General features: G+C 42.7%; 1 protein-coding gene across 3 annotated transcripts in view; it reads left to right on the top strand.

Moving 5' to 3' along the window:
- The window catches only part of PDPK1 (3-phosphoinositide dependent protein kinase 1), a 92,059-nt gene that overhangs the window by 52,492 nt on the left and 18,260 nt on the right, over positions 1–21,307 (top strand). For all 3 annotated transcript variants that reach the window (XM_080681285.1, XM_080681284.1, XM_080681286.1), the window contains 4 exons: positions 718–815; positions 9,882–9,957; positions 14,900–14,968; positions 15,220–15,316. In XM_080681285.1, coding sequence (XP_080537411.1) covers positions 718–815; positions 9,882–9,957; positions 14,900–14,968; positions 15,220–15,316 — 340 coding nt within the window. The remainder of the gene's footprint in view (positions 1–717; positions 816–9,881; positions 9,958–14,899; positions 14,969–15,219; positions 15,317–21,307) is intronic.

Raw genomic sequence — 21,307 nt, 5'->3', positions numbered from 1 at the left:
TCACAGACCTTCAACTATTAGATGAAATTATGTCTTTTTTGCCAGGCTAGCAGTTTTCTTACCCATCTTGACTGCTGCTTTTATTTTGTCACGGCTTTTGTGTGTACTTTCTTCTGGTCTTGTTTTCCATGACTTTCTGATAAAGTCAAATTGAAAGTATTCAAATAAGCTCTTTTTTACAAATTTATTTGAGAGAGGAAGGGAGAAAGAGAGATACATCGATTTGCTATTTCACTTATTTATGCATTCATTGGTTGCTTCTTGTATGTGCTCTGACTGGGGATTGCACCCACAACCTTGGCATACCAGGACAATGCTCTACCAACTGAGCTACCTGGCCAGGGCTTTTTTTACTGACTTAAAAATTGGACTATGTATAAATTAAGTTGTACAGCATGATAGTTTGATTTCCATATTTTGTGAAATGATTACAATAATAGATATAAAAGCTATTTTATAGGTTAAAATGATAAATTATACTTCAAAAAAAGTTTATTAAAAATAATAGATGGCAGTTTTGAAGTGATGTAATTTGAATGTCTTCATTATATGCAACTGATATTTGTTCAGTGTGAACTTTAGACTTAATATTCTTGATTGTTAGTCTATAAAGATTAGCATTAACCAGTTTATTTTCTTTTTGGCAAAATTTAGAGTATGTAATAACATTGCTGTTTTAAATACTTGTGTCAAATATAAAAAAATCTGCTTTCACAGGGACCTGAAACCAGAAAACATTTTGTTAAATGAAGATATGCACATCCAGATCACAGATTTTGGAACAGCAAAAGTATTATCCCCAGAGAGTAAACAAGGTTTGTGAGTGCTTTATTTCCAGTCGATTCTGCTTAGTGTTTAGATCAAAAACAACCTTTCCGAAATTCAGTGAATTGCATTGTGTTCATGTGGTGACAGATGTTTATAATATCTTTGTTATTGTAAAATGGATGCTTGAGTTTTCACAGGGAAAGCTGTATGCCTGGTCTAGAGGGTGGGGAGGGAGGGGCTTTCTAGGCTGCCTATGGTTGGTCCGCCTGGTCTTGAGTGGGGGTGCTGGGTCACCAGGTGCTTTGTGCATGTTGTTGTCATAGGTCCCTTTGAGCACTTTTGAGTGCCCTGTGGCTCACCCTCCCTAGTTTTAGAAAGTGCTGGGGTGCCACATTTGTTCCTGGTCTCCCATGCAAGTACATGGGGTCAATATGGTCAGCTTGCAGCTCTTCCTGTTGGCACTGCAGTTTGTAACTGGAGGTTAGGGGGGGACTATCCCTCTATCCCAGTGCCTGCCAGCTTTCTTTCTCCTCACTTCCTGTGTGCAGCTGCAGTGGTGGCCCAGGCACACCCATTATAGTGAGGTTCTACAGAATCACAGAACAGGGACTGATTTTTACTTGGTCAAGTGCATATTTCTGATTGCAAACCGTCCTAATCACTGTTCCCCTAGGGCAGTGGTCGGCAAACTGCGGCTCACGAGCCACATGCGGCTCTTTGGCCCCTTGAGTGTGGCTCTTCCACAAAATACCATGTGCGGGCGCACACGTACAGTGCCATTGAAACTTCGTGGCCCATGCGCAGAAGTCGGTTTTCGGCTCTCAAAAGAAATTTCAATCGTTGTACTGTTGATATTTGGCTCTGTTGACTAATGAGTTTGCCAACCACTGCCCTAGGGCAGTGGTCGGCAAACTGTGGCTCGTGAGCCACGGTTTGCCGCTCTGTTGACTAATGAGTTTGCCGACCACTGGGATAGGGGCTTAATCACAAGGAACAACAACAGCCTGTAATTATTGGAATCAAGAGTCTAGGTCAGTGGTCGGCAAACTCATTAGTCAACAGAGCGGCAAACCGCAGCTCACCAGCCGCATGTGGCTCGCGAGCTGCAGTTTGCCGACCACTGCCCTAGGGTGATTCTTAGCATTGGATTATGTATTGTGACAGCTGTATCTCCTAGGAGGAGTTGCTAACTTGGGCCAGAAGAGTGTCCTGGGTGTCCTAGCTAGCCAGGGGACATCTCAGCAGGGGCTCTCGCTGCCCTTAAGGTGTTTGTTGAATGGAAATCTAACTGGAAGTATAAAGAATGGCAATTTTACTTCTGAAAATTGTTGTCAAGTGTTGGCGTAGAGAGAAGATAAAGCCCTTTATGGTGAGGTTTGGGGGAAGCTAAGGGCCACTGTGCAAGTTAATAAGTGACCTTGAAAATGAACTTTGGGTCTTAGGACAGTTGTGACTGTCAGAGCCACCCTGACCCAAGAGGCTGTCGCGGAGACCTCCATATAATGCGCACATCTCTCTGCCATGAGAGGAAGACCTTGATAAAAGGCATAAAAAGTGCTTGGGCTAACTGATATGCTGGGTGTGAATACAGGGTTTGTTGGCAGAAAGATTCAGACTAAAGCATCCACTCCACTACAGCTACTCTCTTGTAGAAAAGGAAAACTATGAGTATTACATAGCGGTGGGGAGGAACTTGGCTTTTTAGAAAGCCCTCTAGCTCAGTTGGGCTGGCCCCCTCTATCTTGGGCTTGAATTGTGGTGGGATTAAACAGCATGTTGGACATCCACTGGACTGATGCCTGGGGTCCACTCATCCCAGCCAAGCGTGGGTAGAGATACAAACCTGTGCTGCTGGGAGGCACCTGGTGAGCCTGACTGGGCCTCCATGGGTTTCCTTCTGCAAGGTGCCTTATCTTTCCTTTCTGGGTGTTTTTCCAGCCCCAGGTTTTCAAACAGAGGGTTCTTATGAAGTTTCTAGTTAAGATTCAGCTAGTGCTTTAATCTCTGCGCAAACACTCACTGAGTCACCAGTGTCTTCGATTTGGGAACCTCTCTGAGAATCCTAAAGCACCACCCTTTCAGGGCTGAAACAAAACTTGGAATCATGGGATATGCTCTTATTTCTCAACAAGTCTTAGTCCTGGCCTCACTTGCCTGCCTTTTGTAGCTGCCTTTTCCTCCTTCCCATAGAGGGCATCAGAGGATGGATGGTCTCCCACCTGGAGATGCACAAAGCCGGGGAAGTCCTACTGGCACTTGTGAGATGTCCCAAAACCTTGATTCAATCTATGCATATTGCATAGTAACATTTTATTGGCCAGTAATCATGTTTTTATGGACATGGTATAACCCATAACCATAGCATTGTTCATGACAGAGGTGAACCCAACAGGAATTGCTGTGTCCCCAAATGTTCTTGTTAGGCTGCTTATCACAGTCTGTGTGACTTCTGCCATGGGACCTCCCAGTCATTCTTGAGAGCTGCCCACCTTGGGGTCTGCTTTGTCCTTTCTTCATGTATATTTCCTTCAGAATCTGATATTTGATACAGGCTAGTCCTGTTGCCCTGTAGTCATTGAAAAAATACAAGAATTTAAATGCATTGGTGAAATAGTGAAATAAATAAGCATGCTTTTCTTTCTTTCTGGAAGCAGGAAGCTAAAAATCCTTACATTATAAACCAGGGAGAATTGCTTGTATATATACATTGAGTGGCCAGATTATGATGATCTCTGAAAGCATAATAATCTGGCCACTTGGTGTATATCCTATATAATAAAAGGCTAATATGCAAATTGTCCCCTCGACCAGGAGTTCAACCAGCAGGCAAGCCGGCCAACCGCCCATCTCCCCTCCCCCTGGCCAGGCTGGCCGGACCCCACCCATGCACGAATTCATGCACTGGGCCTCTAATATATATACACTGAGTGGCCAGATTATTATGCATTCAGAGATCATAATAATCTGGCCACTCAATGTAGATGAGTTGGCTTTTTTTTTTCTTCTTAAAGAAAAGGGAAAAGCATATATAATTATGTGAATGTTTCATTTTAGTGAATTACTCTCATTTTCTGTTTGAAGTACTTTAGAATATATTTCTGTACTAGCTTTAAAAAAAAAAAAAAAACCTTCTGTGCAGAGATCATTTCCCAAAAACATCTTAAAACTTCCAGAAGTAAAGTGTTTGTGGGAGCTCAGATTCTTTAGCTGTGCACTAAGTGTGTTTGCCTTCCTCCTAGCAGGAGGCAGGTTGTCTGTCTTCACAGACCTTTGTCCCAGTAGGTTGCTCCTGAAAGGGGGTGGCTGCATCTCTCTCTCACTGCTGCCTGTTAGGTCAGAGTCGCCTCCCTGTCTATAATGGGCAGGGTGGGACACACTGGGGACTGTTGAGGGCATACGGGATTGATGAACAATTTCTGGCACAGAGGACTTGACTTCTGACCTTGCACAAGGGTACCACAGACATATCTGGGTGAGGACAGCTTAATCATGTTGAGTAAGCCCCTTGTCTGTGGCTGTGTCTCTGGCCTTTGCCCCCTTTGCAAAAGGCTTGAGTTACTTGGGGACCCTGGAGGTTCAGACTTGGGGTTTGTGTCTGGAAACCTGTGTCCTGAGCTATGTAGGCTTTTCTGGTATACAGCCAGATGTGGAGGCTTCACTTACTAAACAGGACAGGTGGGTCTGCTGATGTAGGTTGGAGGACAGCTGGAGGGGGGGATCCAGGGGAAGGCTTCGGAGCCTAAATCATTCTGTCACTCCAGCTGCACCTTTTCTGCACGTCCCCTCTGTGGACAGCCAAAGTTCCCACATTTGAGCTTAGCTAATTTATCTCTTAAATTTCTTTTAATCTGTGCCTTCCGCGCCGCGCCCCCCCCCCCCCAATCTTTATTTCTTTCCCTTGCAGTCTGTTAAAGAAACCAGGTCATTTGTCTTCTAAAGTTTCCTGATTACATCTCTTTGGAGTCATGTCACATGCTCCTCTCCTCTGTACATCCTGTAAATTGGCAGTTGGTGCTGGTCACTTTGATCACATTCAGGTTCAATTATCTCACACCAGAGTCTGGTGGTGGTGCCTTCTTTATTAGGAAGCATTTGACACCCATTCATTTCTCTATGTTGTCAACAGCCCTTTAAAGCCATAATGGCTTAGATCCATTGATTCAGTAGAGAATACAGAATGATTATAGTCTAATTCTTTTACTCATGAGATGGAATTCTTTTTTTAAAGAGAAATTTCCCCATAGCAACTATTTCCTTAACTACTTCCTATTTTTTTTAAAATATATTTTATTGATTTTTTACAGAGAGGAAGGGAGAGGGAGAGAGAGTTAGAAACATCAATGAGAGAGAAACATCAATCAGCTGCCTCCTGCACACCCCCTACTGGGGATGTGCCTGCAACCAAGGTACATGCCCTTGACTGGAATCGAACCTGGGACCCTTGAGTCCACAGGCCAAAGCTCTATCCACTGAGCCAAACCATTCAGGGCAAACTATTTCCTATTGATTGTGGAGGAAAAACAGGATAAATGCTTGCTCTTTCCCCTTTACTTGCCACTTTTTTTAAAAAATATATTTTATTGATACTTTACAGAGAGGAAGGGAGAGGGATAGAGAGAAACATGGATGAGAGAGAAACATCGATCAGCTGCCTCCTGCACACCTCCCACTGGGGATGTGCCCGCAACCAAGGTACATGCCCTTGACCGGAATCAAACCCGGGACCCTTCAGTCCGCAGGCTGACGCTCTGTCCACTGAGCCAAACCGGTATCGGCTACTTGCCACTTTTGAAAATCATGAATTAGTTCACCATCGTCCTCCAGTGATGACCAAATTATCAAAAAACATTATTACCCCTTGCCTCACAACACTCACACCATACACAAAAGTTAACTCAAGATGTTTACTTGGGTAGATTGGAGATCTGAATCTAGAATCTAAAACTATTAACACTCTTGGAAGAAAGCATAGGAGTAATCTTCATGACCTTGGTTTAGGGAATGGTTTCTTAGATACAATACCAAAGGCACAAAAAACAAACAAACAAAAAACAAAGGCACAACAACAGAAGAAGAAAAAAAAAAGATAAATTATGCCACATTAAGTTTAAAAACTTTTGTGCCGTGATACCATTAAGAAAGTAAAAAAGACAACTCACTGAATAGGAAATAAAAATATTTTCAAATCATATATCTGATAAGGGGCTTGTATCCAGAAGATACTAAAAACTCATCATGGGGAAAAAAAAAATTTGAGCCCAGAGGGCATGGCTGAGTGGTTGAGTGTCAACCTATGAACCAGGAGGTCACAGTTCGATTCCCGGTCAGGGCACATGCCCAGGTTGTGGGCTCAATCTCCACTAGGAGGCAGCCAATCAGTGTTCTCTTTTATTGTTGATGTTTCTATCTCTCCCCTTCCCTTCCTCTCTGAAATCAATAAAAATATATTTAAGAAAAGACATTTGAAAATGGACAAAGGATCTAATTAGACATTTCTCCAAAGAAGATAAACAAATACCCAGTAAACACATGGAAGGGTACTCAATATCATTAGGAAAATGCAAATCAAAACCACTATGAGGTACCACTTCATACCCACTAGGATGGCTATGATAAAAAAGATAAGTATTAGCAAGGATGTAGAGAATTGAAACCCTCATACTCTGCAGGTGGGAATGTTAAATGGTGCAATCACTTTGGAAAACAGTGTGGCAGTTCCTCAAAGGTTTAACATAGTTATAACTCAGCATTTTTACATATAGGTATATATCCAGGAGAATTGAAAACATGTTCACATAAAAAGTTGTGCAAGAATATTCATAGCAGCATTAGTCAAAAAGTGGAAACAACTCAAGTGTCCATCAACTGATGAATGGATAAAGTGTGGTCTACCGATACAATTGAATATTATTCAGCCATGAAAAGGAATGAAGTTCTGATACATGCTACGATCTCGATGAACCTTGAAAACATTGTGCTCAGTGAAAGCTAGCTGGGATTTGGGTTATGACTGTGTTGCATGTGTAGATCAGTTTGGGGAATGCAGGTGCCCCTCAAGTTATGATGGGGTTTATATCCCAATAAACCCATCATAAGTTGAAAATATTGGAAGTCAAAAACATATTTGATACATCTAACTTACGAAACATCATAGCTTAGCCTAGCCTACCTTAAATGTGCTCAGAACACAATATCCAAAAATGTTGGCAACACAGTACACTGTAGAGTATTAGTTGTTTACCGTAGTGATTGCATGCCCAACTGAGAACTATGGCTCACTGTCTGATGCCCCATATATTGCTTGCCTGGAAAAATATCAAAATTCAAAGTACGGTTTTGTACCTTTGTAAAGTTAAAATATTGTAAGTCAAACCATCGTAAGTCAGGGACTCTCTGTATTGCCATCTTAATAATATTAAGGCTTCTGATCCTTCAACATGGGAAGTCTTTAGATTTTTAGATTTTTTTATTTAGATTTTTTGTAATTTCTTTCAAAAATCTTGTGTAGTTTTCAGTGTATAAGCTTCGCACTTTTGTTAAATTTATTCCTAAGTATTTTATTTTTGAAGTTATTATAAATGGAATTATTTTCTTTCATTTTCAGATTGTTCATTGCAAGTGTATAGAAATACAGTTGAGCCTGGCCGGACTGGCTCAGTTGGTTGAGTGTCATCCTGTGCACCAAAAGGTTGCCGGTTCAATTTCCAGTCAGGACACATGCCTGGGTTGTGGCACATATGGAAGGCAGCCAATCGATGTTTCTCTCTCTCTCTCTCACTCTCCTCTCTCTATCTCTCTCTATCAACATGTACTCGGGTGAGGGTTTAAAAGAAAAAGAAATACACTTGATGTTTGTGTACAAGATCATGTCATCTGTGATTAGAGAGAGGTAGTTTACTTTTTCCTTTCTAATCTGGATTCCTTTTATTTCATTTTCTTGTTTTAATTGTCCTGGTAGAACCTCCACTATGTTGAATAGAAATGGCAAGAGTGACATCCTTGTCTTGTTCCTAATCCTAGGAAAAGCTCTTAGTCTTTCACTATGAGTAACAAATTAATTTTGGCTTTTTCATAGATGCCTTTATCAGGTTGAGGAGGTTTCTTTCTGTTCTTATTTTATGTATTTTTATAATGAAGGAATGTTGAATTTTTGTTAGATGCTTTTTCTGCATTTATTGAGGTGACCATGTGGTTTTGTCCTTAATTTTAATGATATGATGTATTACATTGATTGATTTATATATTTTTAATCACCTTTGCATTCTTGGGATAAATCTCGCTTGCATACTCCCTTTTTTAAAAAAATTTATTTTTAGAGAGAGAGAGGAAGGGAGGGGGAGAGAAAAAGAAATATTGATGTGAGAGGAAAACATAGATCAGCCTCTTGCATGTCCCCTACTGGGGATCGAGCCCACAACTCAGGCATGTGCCCTGACCGGGAATCAAACCAGCAACCTTTCAGTGCAGAGGACAGTGCTCAACCAACTGAGCCACACTGGCCAGGGCCAGACTCCTTTTTATGTCTTGCAGTAGTCTGTTTTCTCATCTTCTGTCCAAGAGGTGACCATATTTTGTGAATGTTTGCTGTGCTTCGTGTGAGTTTATGGGTATGACACTAGCAGTCTGTACTTTTGGCTTGAAGAGAGTGGAGGGTCCCCAGACCTTAGGAACACTTCTTTAGGTCCCTCTTTCCCCACTGGCACTTCAGAGTTTGACTTACAGATTTGTGGTGACCAGAGTGGTCCATAGCCCAGGATGCTGATCATTTTCTTTGAACCACTTTGAGGATAGAAACAGCAACCCAGCCCAATACCTTTCTCCTTTCCCCTGACTGTGTGTCCTACAGGTGAGGGGGTCAATGGCATAGAGGAGGCCATGTTTACCAATGATGGGTTCTGGGTCTGGTTTTTCAGTAGCTGGAGAAGTTTGACCTTTAGCTTATCTCTGAACTTCCAGGGGGAGGTGACTAGATTACCTCTGTGGTTTTCTAATGCTCTCTTTGGGGTTTTTACCCTGGTGTCACAGATAGAAGCCAGTCAGCCATGACACTGGAGAGAAGAAAAGTCACTGATTTTCATTAATCTTTCAGTGAAATTGAACATTTCCTTCGATCATAAAAGTAGACAGCAAATGTCTGCTGGTTTACACAGTACCAGCCTGGAAGGTTGCTGTGAGTGAAATATGTGGCTCCTCTCCTTTCGAGAATCAATTTGTTTTCGGATGATAGGTGGCTCTCATACCGGCATCCCTGATCCTTCATCCTCCGAGAGTCATAGGAAAGGCTGAAAGCAGCTGTGTGGTCCCCAATGCCAGAGATGATCCATGTAGGATGCCTCAGGAGCAGTATGGTGGGGCACGCAGCTTATGCCTGTAGTTCTTTGTCAGGGATGCATGGCCATTGGTGAGGTCCCTAAGATCCTTGGGGCTACTGGGGTGAATGGGTGTCAGTGCCTCCTCTCTCTGGTGATGGGCAGGTCCAGAGGCTCCTGCTGCCACCCAACCCAGCTCTGCAGTTGATCTTTGTGAATCTTGCATCACCCAGTCCAGTACTAGAGACAGCAGTATGTTGTGGAGGTTGCCCAGATGGGACACATGGGTCTCATTCCCTTTATATCCCTGACCTCCCTGAGCAGTTTGTTACAAGAAGATATTCCTGCCCTGCAGGGGATCCAGTCCTTTCCAGCATTGTGTGCATGTTCATTGTGTGCTTGCTGCATGTCCAGAACTGTTTTTAAGCACTACAGGCTCCTTGAGATGCTCCAGCTGAGAGAATGCTGGGTGAGGGCTGTTCTAGTGTTGGTGAGAGGCACTAGGAGAACATGAGTTAGGGAGGTGGCCAGGAGGAGCTTCCTTGGTGGTCAGGGAAAATGTCACTGAGCAGGTAACCTTTGAGCCATCTCTGGGAGGAGAGGGTCTCAAAATGGGGTGTGAGGGGTGGGCTCTGGACAAGAAAGGCTTTCGGGATTGTACAGTACAGTCTGATTCCAAGTGACCAGTGCTGTGCTGGCAAAAAGCTCCAGTTTATGTCCATGTCAGCCATGATGTCCTGATATGAACGTCCACAATTTTTAGTGTTTTGTATCTCAGCATGACCATTTTCCTCTTCTCATCAGCCAGAGCCAACTCGTTTGTAGGAACAGCCCAGTATGTTTCTCCAGAGCTGCTCACAGAGAAATCGGCTTGTAAAAGGTAACCTGATTTTTTCTTGTTCTTGTTTTTATCCACATACGTGTATATATATACATATATATATATTTCTGATCTATAATAATCTTTTCTCTAAAGTAGCTAATACATGTGAAATTAATAGTTAAGAGAGTGCCTTTCACCCTGCCGGTGTAGCTCAATGGTTGAGTGTCTATGAACCAGGAGGTCATGGTTCGATTCCCGGTCAGGGTACATGCCTGGGTTGGGGGCTTGATTCCAGGTGGGGGGTGTGCAGTAGGCGACTGGTTGATGAGTCTCTCATTATTGATATTTCTCTCTCTCTTCTTTCTCTCTGAAAAAATTTATTTTTTTATTTATTTTTCAATGAGAGTGCCTTTCATGGCCTTTATATAGCTAAGCTTACTTTGGAAGAAGTTAGCATTTTGCCTTTTAACCAATATCTTTCCTTTAATAACCAATGTGCTACTTTATTGTTACACTTTATACTTCCTAGGGTGGTTGTTGCTTTATACTTTGAGATTGGATCTTGTTCCCTTAGAATAACTATTTGGTGAAAAGAAGTGTGGCAGACAGGTCTTTATTATTTAACAAGGCTTCTTGCTTGTTTCAAAGCCCAGGGATCCTTGTGCTGCCTCCTGCTCTGGCAGACTGGCATTACTGGCAGCTTCAGGTCAGCTGTTTAATGTTATGGACTCTGCAGACTATGGGAAGAGGCTCAGAAGGCAGCATGTGTGGGAGGGGACAGAGCCAGTTTCCTGGCAGGGGCCCAGGCAGCACTAGCCAACTCTGCTCAGTGCTCAGACCTGGGACAGGCCTGGCAGTGGCTGCAGAGTTGAGGACCTTGGAGGGTGTGAGTAAATTAGGGTATAGAGGACACAGGAGCTGGGGTTCTGTTCACAAGGGCAGTAGTCTGAAGAGTGTCTACAGGAGAAGGGTCAGCAGCAGGGCAGCTGGGCAGTGGAGGAAAAGAAGGTGGGGGGGGGTGTTGATGGCTAGGAGTGCGGAGAAGTCTGGGGAGCTGTCAGGTAGGCTATGAGGCAGGAGGAAGACTGAGGTGGCAGTAGAATCTGGGGTTACAGAGTTTGGGGAGTGGCTCCAGGTTGTGACAGATTCTTTTTTTTTTTTTAATATATTTTATTGATATTTTACAGAGAGGAAGGGAGAGGGATAGAGAGCTAGAAATATCGATGAGAGAGAAACATCGATCAGCTGCCTCCTGCACACCTCCCACTGGGGATGTGCCCGCAACCAAAGTACATGCCCTTGACTGGAATCGAACCCGGGACCCTTCAGTCCGCAGGCCAACGCTCTATCCACTGAGCCAAACCGGTTTCGGCGGTTGTGACAGATTCTGTAGTTAAAGCTTTTCTTTGGATTCTTCCTCCCCAGGGGTCAGCCAAGCACGTGGTCTGCTGGCACCTTTCCTTGAGTTGACAGAGGGTTTTAGGATCAGTGACTTAGATTGGCAGGCTGCAAGGGGCTACCTTCCTAAAATGACAAAGTAACGTTGCCAAAGCCATCAGAGGAGTGAGTGATTCTGGGGACAGCAGCTCTGTGTTTGTGAGCATAACAGCTTTTAAAAAACTCTAAGGGGTGGAGCTGTGGGGCAGAAACATGATGAAGGACAGAAGGATGCTCTCTTAAGGATTAAACTTCTGTCTCCAGGCTCTTTGTTTTTGAGCTCTTGCCAAATGCTATTGTAGGCCAGGGATTCCTGCGTGGGACCTTTTAAACAATATTCTCCCCAGGGGACATTTGGCTGTGTATGGGCACAGTTTTGGTGTCACAACTTGGTGAGGGTTGGGAGAGAGTGCTATTGGCATATAGTGGATGTCCGCTCAGATCCTGCAGTGCAGAGCCATACTCACAGCAAGAATGATTGACCCCCCTCCCCCATGTCTACAGTGCCAAGGCTGAGACACCCTCCTCAGGGTGGTGAGTGCTGTTGGCCAAATTCTTAAAGTGTGTGTCACTGCTGACTAAGTACTAGCTTTTCCTCAATTTTGGGTTTACTTGTAGGATGAGGCAGCTTATTAGCATGATGGGGAAGATCTCCAAGCTCTACTGAATGCGATAAGGAAGACACCTTTTGTGAAAAAAGGAGGGAGAATGTCTATCCAGATCTGTTTGTTCATGCATTTTACAACACTAGAAGAGTATACAAGGACTGGAAAATAATACTGTAATGTTGAGGGAACAGGGTTGTGAGGGAGATATCAATATACTGTTTATCTTTTTATGCTTTTAAAATTTTTAGCATGTGATATTCAAAAATAGTTCAGATTTTTTAATTTAAAAAGTGATACATATTCATTGAAAATAATTCTTAGAAAATATGGAGAATAAAAACACAGGAACACTCAGAGTCTCCAGCCCACTTACAGTCTCAAATAATGAGTTGGTGTATCTTCCCAGTTATTTTTTTCTAGGGGTATTACATATGGTTATGTAATTTTTATGCAACTGGGAGTCATATTGAATAACCAATTTTGAATAGTTATTAAATAACCATTAAATATTTAATGGCTATTATCTAATTATTAAATACATAATGGTTCATTATATAATTATTGCGATTATATGATGAACATTTCCCTATGTCACAAAAATTATTTGCAGTCATCTTTTAACAGCTGTGGGGTGTTTTAGCATATGATTTACTGTTGTTTGTCAAACTCTTCCTTTATCATTGGATGTTGAAGTGGTTTTGTTTATTTGGCACAATCTGGCATGCCTACTGTGTGCTGCATATTCTGTGCTGTGGGGCAGAGGGACACTCCTGCTTGTCCAGTGGGAGAGATGGGGTATCTGCCAGGCAGCACCAGGGCTGCCCCAAGGCTGCCCTAAGTTCCTGTGTTGAATTTCAAAAAGTAGAATGAGCCCTGGCCAGTTTGGCTCAGTGGATGGAGCGTTGGCCTGCGGACTGAAGGGTTCTAGGTTCGATTCTGGCCAAGGGCACATGCCTGGGTTACGGGCTCAATGCCCAGTAGGGGGAGTGCAGAAGGCAGCCAATCAATGATTCTCTCTCATCATTGATGCTTCTATCTCTCTCCCTCTTCCTTCCTCTCTGAAATCAATAAAGAAATATATATATTTTTTAAAAAGTAGAATGACTTGCCCTACCTGAACATTTTTAAAGTCTTTGGTACATGCTAGAAATATTAAACTGACTCCCCCTTTAGTTTTTATTGTATTTTAAAACATTTTCAAGCCCTGACTGGGTAGCTCAGTTAGAGTGTCGTCCCGATACGCCAAGGTTGTGGGTTCAATCCCTGGTCAGGGCACATACAAGAATCAACCAATGCCCCAGGCTGGGTTGCTTAGTGGTTAGAGTGTTGGCTCGCAGACCAAGAGGTCATGGGTTCAATTCCCAGTCAAGGGCGCATACCTGGTTTGCAGGAACCCTGCCATGGTCAGGCCCATGCGGGAGGCAGCTGATCATTGTGTCTCTCTCACATCGATATTTCTCCCTCTCCCTCTCCCTCCCTTCCTCCTTTCTCTCCCCCTCCCCCTCTCCCTCTCCCTCCCCCTCCCCCTCTCCCTCTCCCTCTCGTTCCCTCCTTCCCCATCCATCCCTGTCCCCTCTCTTTCCATCCTCTCTGACTGTGTCCACATATAAAGGGCATGCTTTGCTGTAGGTGTTTTTCTTATGTAGCTTCCTATTTTAACTAGACTAAACAATAGAGAAAATCAAGTATAAAAACTAGTTACTGGGTAGAATGTAGGTGTTTGTTTATTTTTTTGTTAATCCTCACCCAAGAATATTTTTCCATTGATTTTTAGAGAGAGTGGAAGGGAGGGGAAGACACAGAGAGAGAAACATCGATGTGAGAAAGACACATTGATTTGTTGCCTCCTGCATGCGCCGCAACCAGGGCTGAGAATTGAGCTTACAACCAAGGTATCAAACCCAGGACCCTTCAGTCCGACGCTCTATCCACTGAGCCAAACCAGCTAGGGTGTAGATTTCATTTTTTAAATGCCCTTCACTCCATCTTTGTGTTGTGACTCAGATTTCTGACGTGTTGCATTTCTATTCCAAATTAAGAGCTTCCTCATCTCTCCTGGTGCTGGTCATACAGAGCCCTCCCATCCAAGGCCCTGGCACTGCAGTTGGTCTATTGTCTTCACCCATGCCCTTTGAATTCATTTTCCAGATATCAGGCTGTTGCCTCTTCCAGAAACTGACTACATCCAGTCACCTCTGAGCCCTATAGACAGATAGGGCCGGGATGGAGGTGGGAGTAGGTAGAGGCAGCTGGCAGTGCAGGTGGAGGAGCATCTTGATGATTTCTTAGGGCTGAGCTGGGAATAGAATGTAACACTTACAGAGGAAATTAAATATGCAAAGTAGATGTCAGCTGTGAGCTCTGAGGTGGCACTGAGGGAACAGAGAACAGACCAGAGCAGGTGGGAAAGGGGGTGGCATCCAGAGCAAGGAGAGCAGTGCTACCCCCACCCCTCCCCCTGAGTCCCTGCCAGCTGGTTCTGGAAATGACTTAGGGCAAGTTAGAACTGTAGTGTGTTTCTTTTGAAACATATAATTAAAATGTTTATAAAGAAGGAGCAGGGCTTTGCACTGTGAGTCCAAGAAGGGGAAGAGAAAGCTTGCTTTGCGCACATCCTATAGATTGTCTAATTTGGTTTCTTGGTATATGTGAGCTTGTGTCTCTGTCCTGGGGGTAAACAATGAATTAATGAGAGAATCTCTTAGCAGCCTCCTCAGCACCCCGCTAACCGCTGACACTGGAAAAAGGTGTGTGTAGGATACTCTGGGCCCGAGTTTCCAGGGAGGCCCCTTTGAAAAGGGCCTGAAGTAGGTTCCCACCTTCACACTGACCTGGTTTTAAAGGAGTGCAGTAAATAGGAAGCTGAAATGGAGTGGTATGAACAGAGGGAATGGAAGGACCTCTGCATGTCACTGAAATTTTACAAATGTCATTCTTTGTTTTTCCCCTCAAAGTTCAGACCTTTGGGCTCTTGGATGTATAATATACCAGCTTGTGGCAGGACTCCCACCGTTCCGAGCCGGGTAAGAGATATACCCTGGTCCTACCCTCTACCCTCCACCTTCTACCCACCCCCCACCCACATACCTCTGCCCATTGAAGCAGCCAGAGAAGTGGGAGGAGGCTGAAACAAGGTAGGAGGACTTTTACAATGATGCTTTAATGAATACAGTGGCTCTGTGGGTAGAGGAGACACTGTCCCAGGAAAGGTACAGCTTGCTTCTGGGAGATTTGTGTGACCCTACCCAGAATGATGGTTTCTCTTATTTTACAGAAACGAATATCTTATATTTCAGAAGATCATTAAGTTGGAATATGACTTTCCTGAAAAATTCTTTCCTAAGGCAAGAGACCTTGTGGAAAAACTTTTGGTAAATATTTTGCATTTTCTTCTTGTAAGATGATCTGGTAGCCAACCAGTCCCTCTGAACCTGGAGGCACCTCTCTCTATATATAAAAGGCTAATATGCTAAGTGTCCAACCAGTCGTTATGATGCACACTGACCACCAGGGGGCAGACGCTCAATGCAAAAGCTGCTGTGATGCACACTGGCCATTTACAGAGAAATGGCACCTTGGACCTGGCGCCCACAAAGCAACACTCAGCTTCCCCCAAGTGGAACACAGGCCCCACCACCACCCCAGAGTGACAGCCCACCAAATCACAGCTGACGCTGCCAAGACCCCAAGGCACCAGCCCAGCCAAGCCCTGAAATGGTTGCTGTGGGCACCGGGTAATGATGTCACGTAGCAACGCCCGGCTTCCTCTCCCTAGCGATAACTAGCCTCCTTGCAGTTTCTTCAGCCCAGGAACAACTTGCTTTATAGCCAGGTGCAAACATTTCATGCTTTAACCAAATGTCTGTGAAGTTTTCCCATGCCTCATCTCATTTGATCCTCACAGAAGTCCTGGAGTAGGTAAATAGGAGACTCGGTGGAATCCTATTTTCCTTACATTAGCTGCAAAACGAAGATTTAGAAAGCTTAGAAACTTGACCCGACTGAAAAGAAGTAAGAAATGGTGGACCTTGAAAATGACTTCAGGTTTTCTCACTGTGCAGAATATAGTCAAACTGCTGCAGTTAAATATTTTATCCTTTGTTCTCTTTGTGTGATCTACAGTAATAATCTGCTTTGTGTTGATATTTACTGCTGTGTTCCTGACAATTACCTAAACGAGAAGTTGGGGTGCTTCACTGGGCTGGAAAAAGTTTAGCTAAATCAGAAAGCAAGTCTAATTAAGCAAATTTATTCTATATATATATAAAAGGCTAAGTTGACTTGTGCATGTGCAATAGCCAATCACATGCATGTGTTTCCATTTGTCATTGTCAATCGTAAATTTGGTTGACACTTCTATTATAGAGAAAGGGTGAATAGCGATATTAAAATATTTCTTCTAATTAATTTCCTTTTTTTTTTTTAATATATTTTATTGATATTTTTACAAAGAGGAAGGGAGAGGGGATAGAGAGCTAGAAACATCGATGAGAGAGAAACATCGATCAGCTGCCTCCTGCACACCTCCTACTGGGGATGTGCCCGCAACCAAAGTATGTGCCCTTGACCTGAATCGAACCCGGGACCCTTCAGTCCGCAGGCCGACGCTCTATCCACAGAGCCAAACCGGTTTCGGCTAATTAATTTCCTTTCAATGTGCACAAATTCGTGCACTGAGCCACTAGTATTTAATAAAAAGCTATGAGAGAGAATCATTGATTGGCTGCCTCCTGCATGCCCCCTTCTGGGGATCGAGCCCGCAACTGGGCATGTGCCCTTGACTGGAATGGAACCCATGACCCTTTGGTCTGTAGGTCAATGCTCTATCCACTGAGCCAAACCAGCTAGGGCCATATATATACCACTAGAGGCCCAGTGCATGAAATTTGTGCACGGGAGGGGGGTCCTGCTCAGCCCAGCCTGCACCCTCTCCAATCTGGGACCCCTTGGGGGATGTCCGACTGCTGGTTTAGGCCCAATCCCAGGGATCGGGCCTAAACCTGCAGGTGGACATCCCTCTCACAATCCTGGACTGCTGGCTCCTAATCACTCACCTGCCTGCCTGGTCGCCCCTAACTGCCTCTGCGTGCTGGCCTGATCGCCCCTAACTGCCCCCCCTGCCGGCCTGGTCATCCCTAACTGTCCCCCACTGCCGGCCAGGTCACCCCCAACTGCCCCCTCCCTGCCGGCCTAGTTGCTCCTCACTGCCCCCCTCGCCAGTCTGGTCACTCCTTACTCCCCCCCCACACCCCCCACTGGCCTGGTCACCCCCAACTGCACCCCTCCCGCCAGCCTGGTCGCCCCACACAGCCTGCTTGTTCAGTCGTTTAGTCATCCCTCACTAACCCCCCTGCCGGCCTGGTCATAGGCAGCCATCTTGTGAGGGTGTGAGGGTTAATTTGCATATTATCTCTTTATTATATAGGATTTTTTTAGGAAACTCCATACTGTTTTTCACAATGGCTGCACCAGTCTGCATTCCCACCAACAGCACACAAGGGTTCCCTTTTCTCCACAACCTTGCCAGCATTTGTTGTTGATTTATTGATGATAGCCATTCTAGCAGGAGGGAGGTGATATCTCATTGTGGTTTTAATTTGCATCTCTCTGATGATTAATGACACTGATAATTTTTCTTATGTCTATTAGCCATCTGCATGTCCTCTTGGGAAAAGTGTCTATTAAGTCCTTTGCCCATTTTTTTATTTTTTATTTTTATTGATTTCAGAGGGAGAGAGAGAAAGAGATAGAAACATCAATGATGAGAGAGAATCATTGATCATCTGCCTCCTGCATACTCCCCACTGGGAATCGAGCCCACATCCCAGACATGTGCCCTTGACCGGAATCGAACCCAGGACACTTCAATCCACAGGCTGATGCTCTGCCCACTGAGCCAAACCGGCTAGGGCCTTTGCTCATTTTTTAGTTGGATTTTTTGTCCTCTGGTGTTGAATTGTGTACGTTCTTTATATATTTTGGAAATTATTTCCTTACCAGATGTATCATTGGCAAATATGTTGTCCCATACATTGGATTCCTTTTTCATTTTGTTGATGTTTTGTTTTGCTGTGCAAAAAAGCTTTTTAGTTTGATATAGTCCCATTTGTTTATTTTTCTTCTGTTTCCCTTGCCCTGAGAGATATATTAGAAAAAGTATTACTACAAAAGATGTCTGAGATTTTACTGGCTATATTTTCTTCCAGAGTTTTTATGGTTTTGCAACTTACAATTAAGTCTTTTATCCATTTTTAGTTTATTCTTGTATATGGTGTAAGTTGGTGGTCTAGTTTCTTTTCTTTTTGCATGTACCTGTTCTGTTTTCCCAGTACCATTTATTGAAGAAACTATCTTTATTCCATTATGTGTTCTTACCTCCTTTGTCAAATATTAATAGACCATAAAGGTGTGGGTTTATTTCTGGGCTCTTTGTTCTGTTTCATTGATCTATATGCCTGTGCTTATGCTAGTACCGGGCTGTTTCCATTACCAGGCCTTGTTATAGTTTGATATCAGGTATTGTGATAACTCCAACTTTGATCTTCTTTCTCAATATTGTTGAGGTTATCTGGAGTCCTTTTTGGTTCCATATAAATATTTTGGAATATTTGTTCTGGATCTGTGAATATGCTGTTGATATTTTTGTTGTTGTTGTTAATCCTTACCTGAGGATAATTTTTCCATTGCATTTTTTTTTTTTTTTGAGAGTGTGGGAGGGAGGGGGGGAGAGAGAGAAACATCTGTGTGAGAGAGACACATTAATTGGTTGTCTCCTGCACGCACCCTGGCCAGGGCCGGGAATCGAACCTGCAGCCCAGGTACATGCTCTTGACTGGGAATTGAACCTGAGACCCTTCGGTGCCCGTCCCACTCTCTAACCAATAAGCCACACTTTGGTTATTTTGGTATTTTAATAGGAACAGCGTTGAATCTATAGACTACTTTGGTAGTATGGACATTTTAATGATGTTAATTCTTCCAATTCATGAAACATAATATATGCTTCTAATTATTTTTATCTCCCTCAGTTTCTTTCTTCAATGTTCTATAATTTTCTGAGTACAGGTCTTTTACCTTCTTGGTTAAACTTATTCCTAGGAACCTTATTTTTTTGTTGCAATAGTAAATGGGATTGTTTTCTTAATTTCTCTTATTGATAGTCTATTGTTGGTATATAAAAATGCCACTGGTTTCTGAATATTAATTTTGTATCCTGCCACTTGGTTAAATTCATTTATTCTAGTAATTTTTGGTGGCATTATTAGGGTTTTCTATGTACAATATCATGCCATCTGAGGATAATGACAGTTGTACTTCCTCCTTTGGATGCCTTTGATTTCTTCCTCTTGTCTAATTGCTGTGGCTAGGACTTCCAGTACTGTGTTGAATAAGAGTGGTGAAAGCAGATATCTTTGTCTTGTTCCTGATCTAAGGGAAATGTTTTTAGTTTTTGCCCACTGAGTGTGATGTTAGCTGTAGGTTTGTTATACATGGCCTTTATTATGTTGAGGTATGACCCCTCTATTCCCATATTACTGACGTCACAGGTGGGTGCTATCATAAATGGGTGCTAGATTTTATTTTTTGGTGTGTGTTTCTTTTGTGTGGGGGGGTATGTTTGTATGTGGGGGGGTTAGTTTTTGTTTTTTTGCCTTTAGGGTGCTGGATTTTTTCAAATGCTTTTTCTGCATCTATTCATATGATCATGTGATTTTTTATCCTTCATTTTGTTTATGTGGTGTATCACATTTATTGATTTGAGAATATTGTACCAACCTTGCATTCCCAGAATAAACCCCACTTGGCCATGATGTATATGATCTTTTTAATGTATTACTGGATCAGTTTGCTAACTTAAAAATATATATATGTTTTTATTGATTTCAAAGAGGAAGGGAGAGGGGAGAGAGAGAAATAGAAACATCAATGAGAGAGAGAATCATTGATCAGCTGCCTCTTGCATGCCCCCCACTGGGGATCAAGTCCACAACCCCAGCATATGCCCTGCCCTGACCAGGAATTGAACCGTGACCTCCTGGTTCATAGGTCATGGCTCAACCACTGAGCCACCAACCAGGCAGTTTGCTAATATTTTATTGAGGATTTTGCATCTATGTTCATCAGGGATATTGGCCTATACTTCTCTTTCTTTGTGTAGTATCTTTGTCTGGTTTTGGAATTAGGGTAATGCTGGCCTCATAAAAAGAGCTTGGAAGTCTTCCTCTTGAATTTTTTTGAACAGTTTGAGGAGTAATAGGTGTGCATTCTTTTGAATGTTTGGTAAAATTTGCCTGTGAAGCCATCTGGTCCAGAACTTTGCTAGTGTTTTAATCACTGCTTCAATTTCATTAGTTGTAATCTGTCTATTCTAGGTTTTCTGATTCTTCTTGAATCAGTTTTGGAGAAGATTGTATGTTTCTAGGAATTTATCTATTTTACCCAGGTTGTCCAATTTGTTGGCATAAAGTTGTTCATAGTCTTTTCTTACAATCCTTTGTATTTCTGTGATGTCAGTTATTACTTCGCCTCTTTATTTCTGATTTTACTTATTTGGGTCCTCTTTTTTCTTGATGACTCTGATTAAAATCTTTTCAAAGAGCCAGTTTCATTGTTGTTGTTTTTTTAAGTTTCTATGTCGTTTATTTATGCTCTGATCTTTATTATTTCCTTCCATTTATTCTGGGTTTTGTTTTGTTGTTCTTTTTCTAATGTTTTTAGGGGAATGGTTAGATTGATTGAGATTTTCCTTGAGGTAGGCCTGTAATGCTATGAACTTCCCTCATAGAACTACTTTTGCTTTGTCCCATAGATTTTGGGTTGTTGTGTGTTCATTTTCATTTATTTCCAGTTAATGTTTTTATTTCCCCTTAATCTGATTATTAGCCCAGTCATTGTTTACTAACATGCTATTTTAGCCTCCATGTGTTTGAATATTTTTTCGTTTTTTTTATTGTAGTTGATTTTTAGTTTCATATCATTTTGGTCAGAGATGATGCTTGATATGATTTCAATCCTCTTGAATTTATGAAGACTTGTTTTGTGTCCTAACATGTGATCTGTCTTTGAGGATGTTCCACATGCACTTGAAAAGAATGTATATTCTGCAGTTTTGGGATGAAATAGTCTATAAATATCAATTAAGTCCAACTAATTCATTGTGTCATTTAGGGTTGTCATTGCCTTGTTGATTTTTTTGTCTGGAAGATCCATTGGTGACAGTAGGTTATTGAAATCTTCTACTATGACCATATTAGTCGCTCCCCCTTAATGTCTACCGAGATTTTCTTTTATATTTAGGTGCTCCTATGTTGGGTGCATGTATGTTTGAAAGGGTTTTATCCTCTTGTTGGATTGATTCCTTT

The sequence above is a fragment of the Plecotus auritus genome (genome assembly GCF_963455305.1).
Source record: "Plecotus auritus genome assembly, chromosome: 7".
Lineage (NCBI taxonomy): Eukaryota > Metazoa > Chordata > Mammalia > Chiroptera > Vespertilionidae > Plecotus > Plecotus auritus.
Note: the sequence above shows the minus strand (reverse complement) of the source record. Positions and strands in the feature narration are given on the sequence as shown.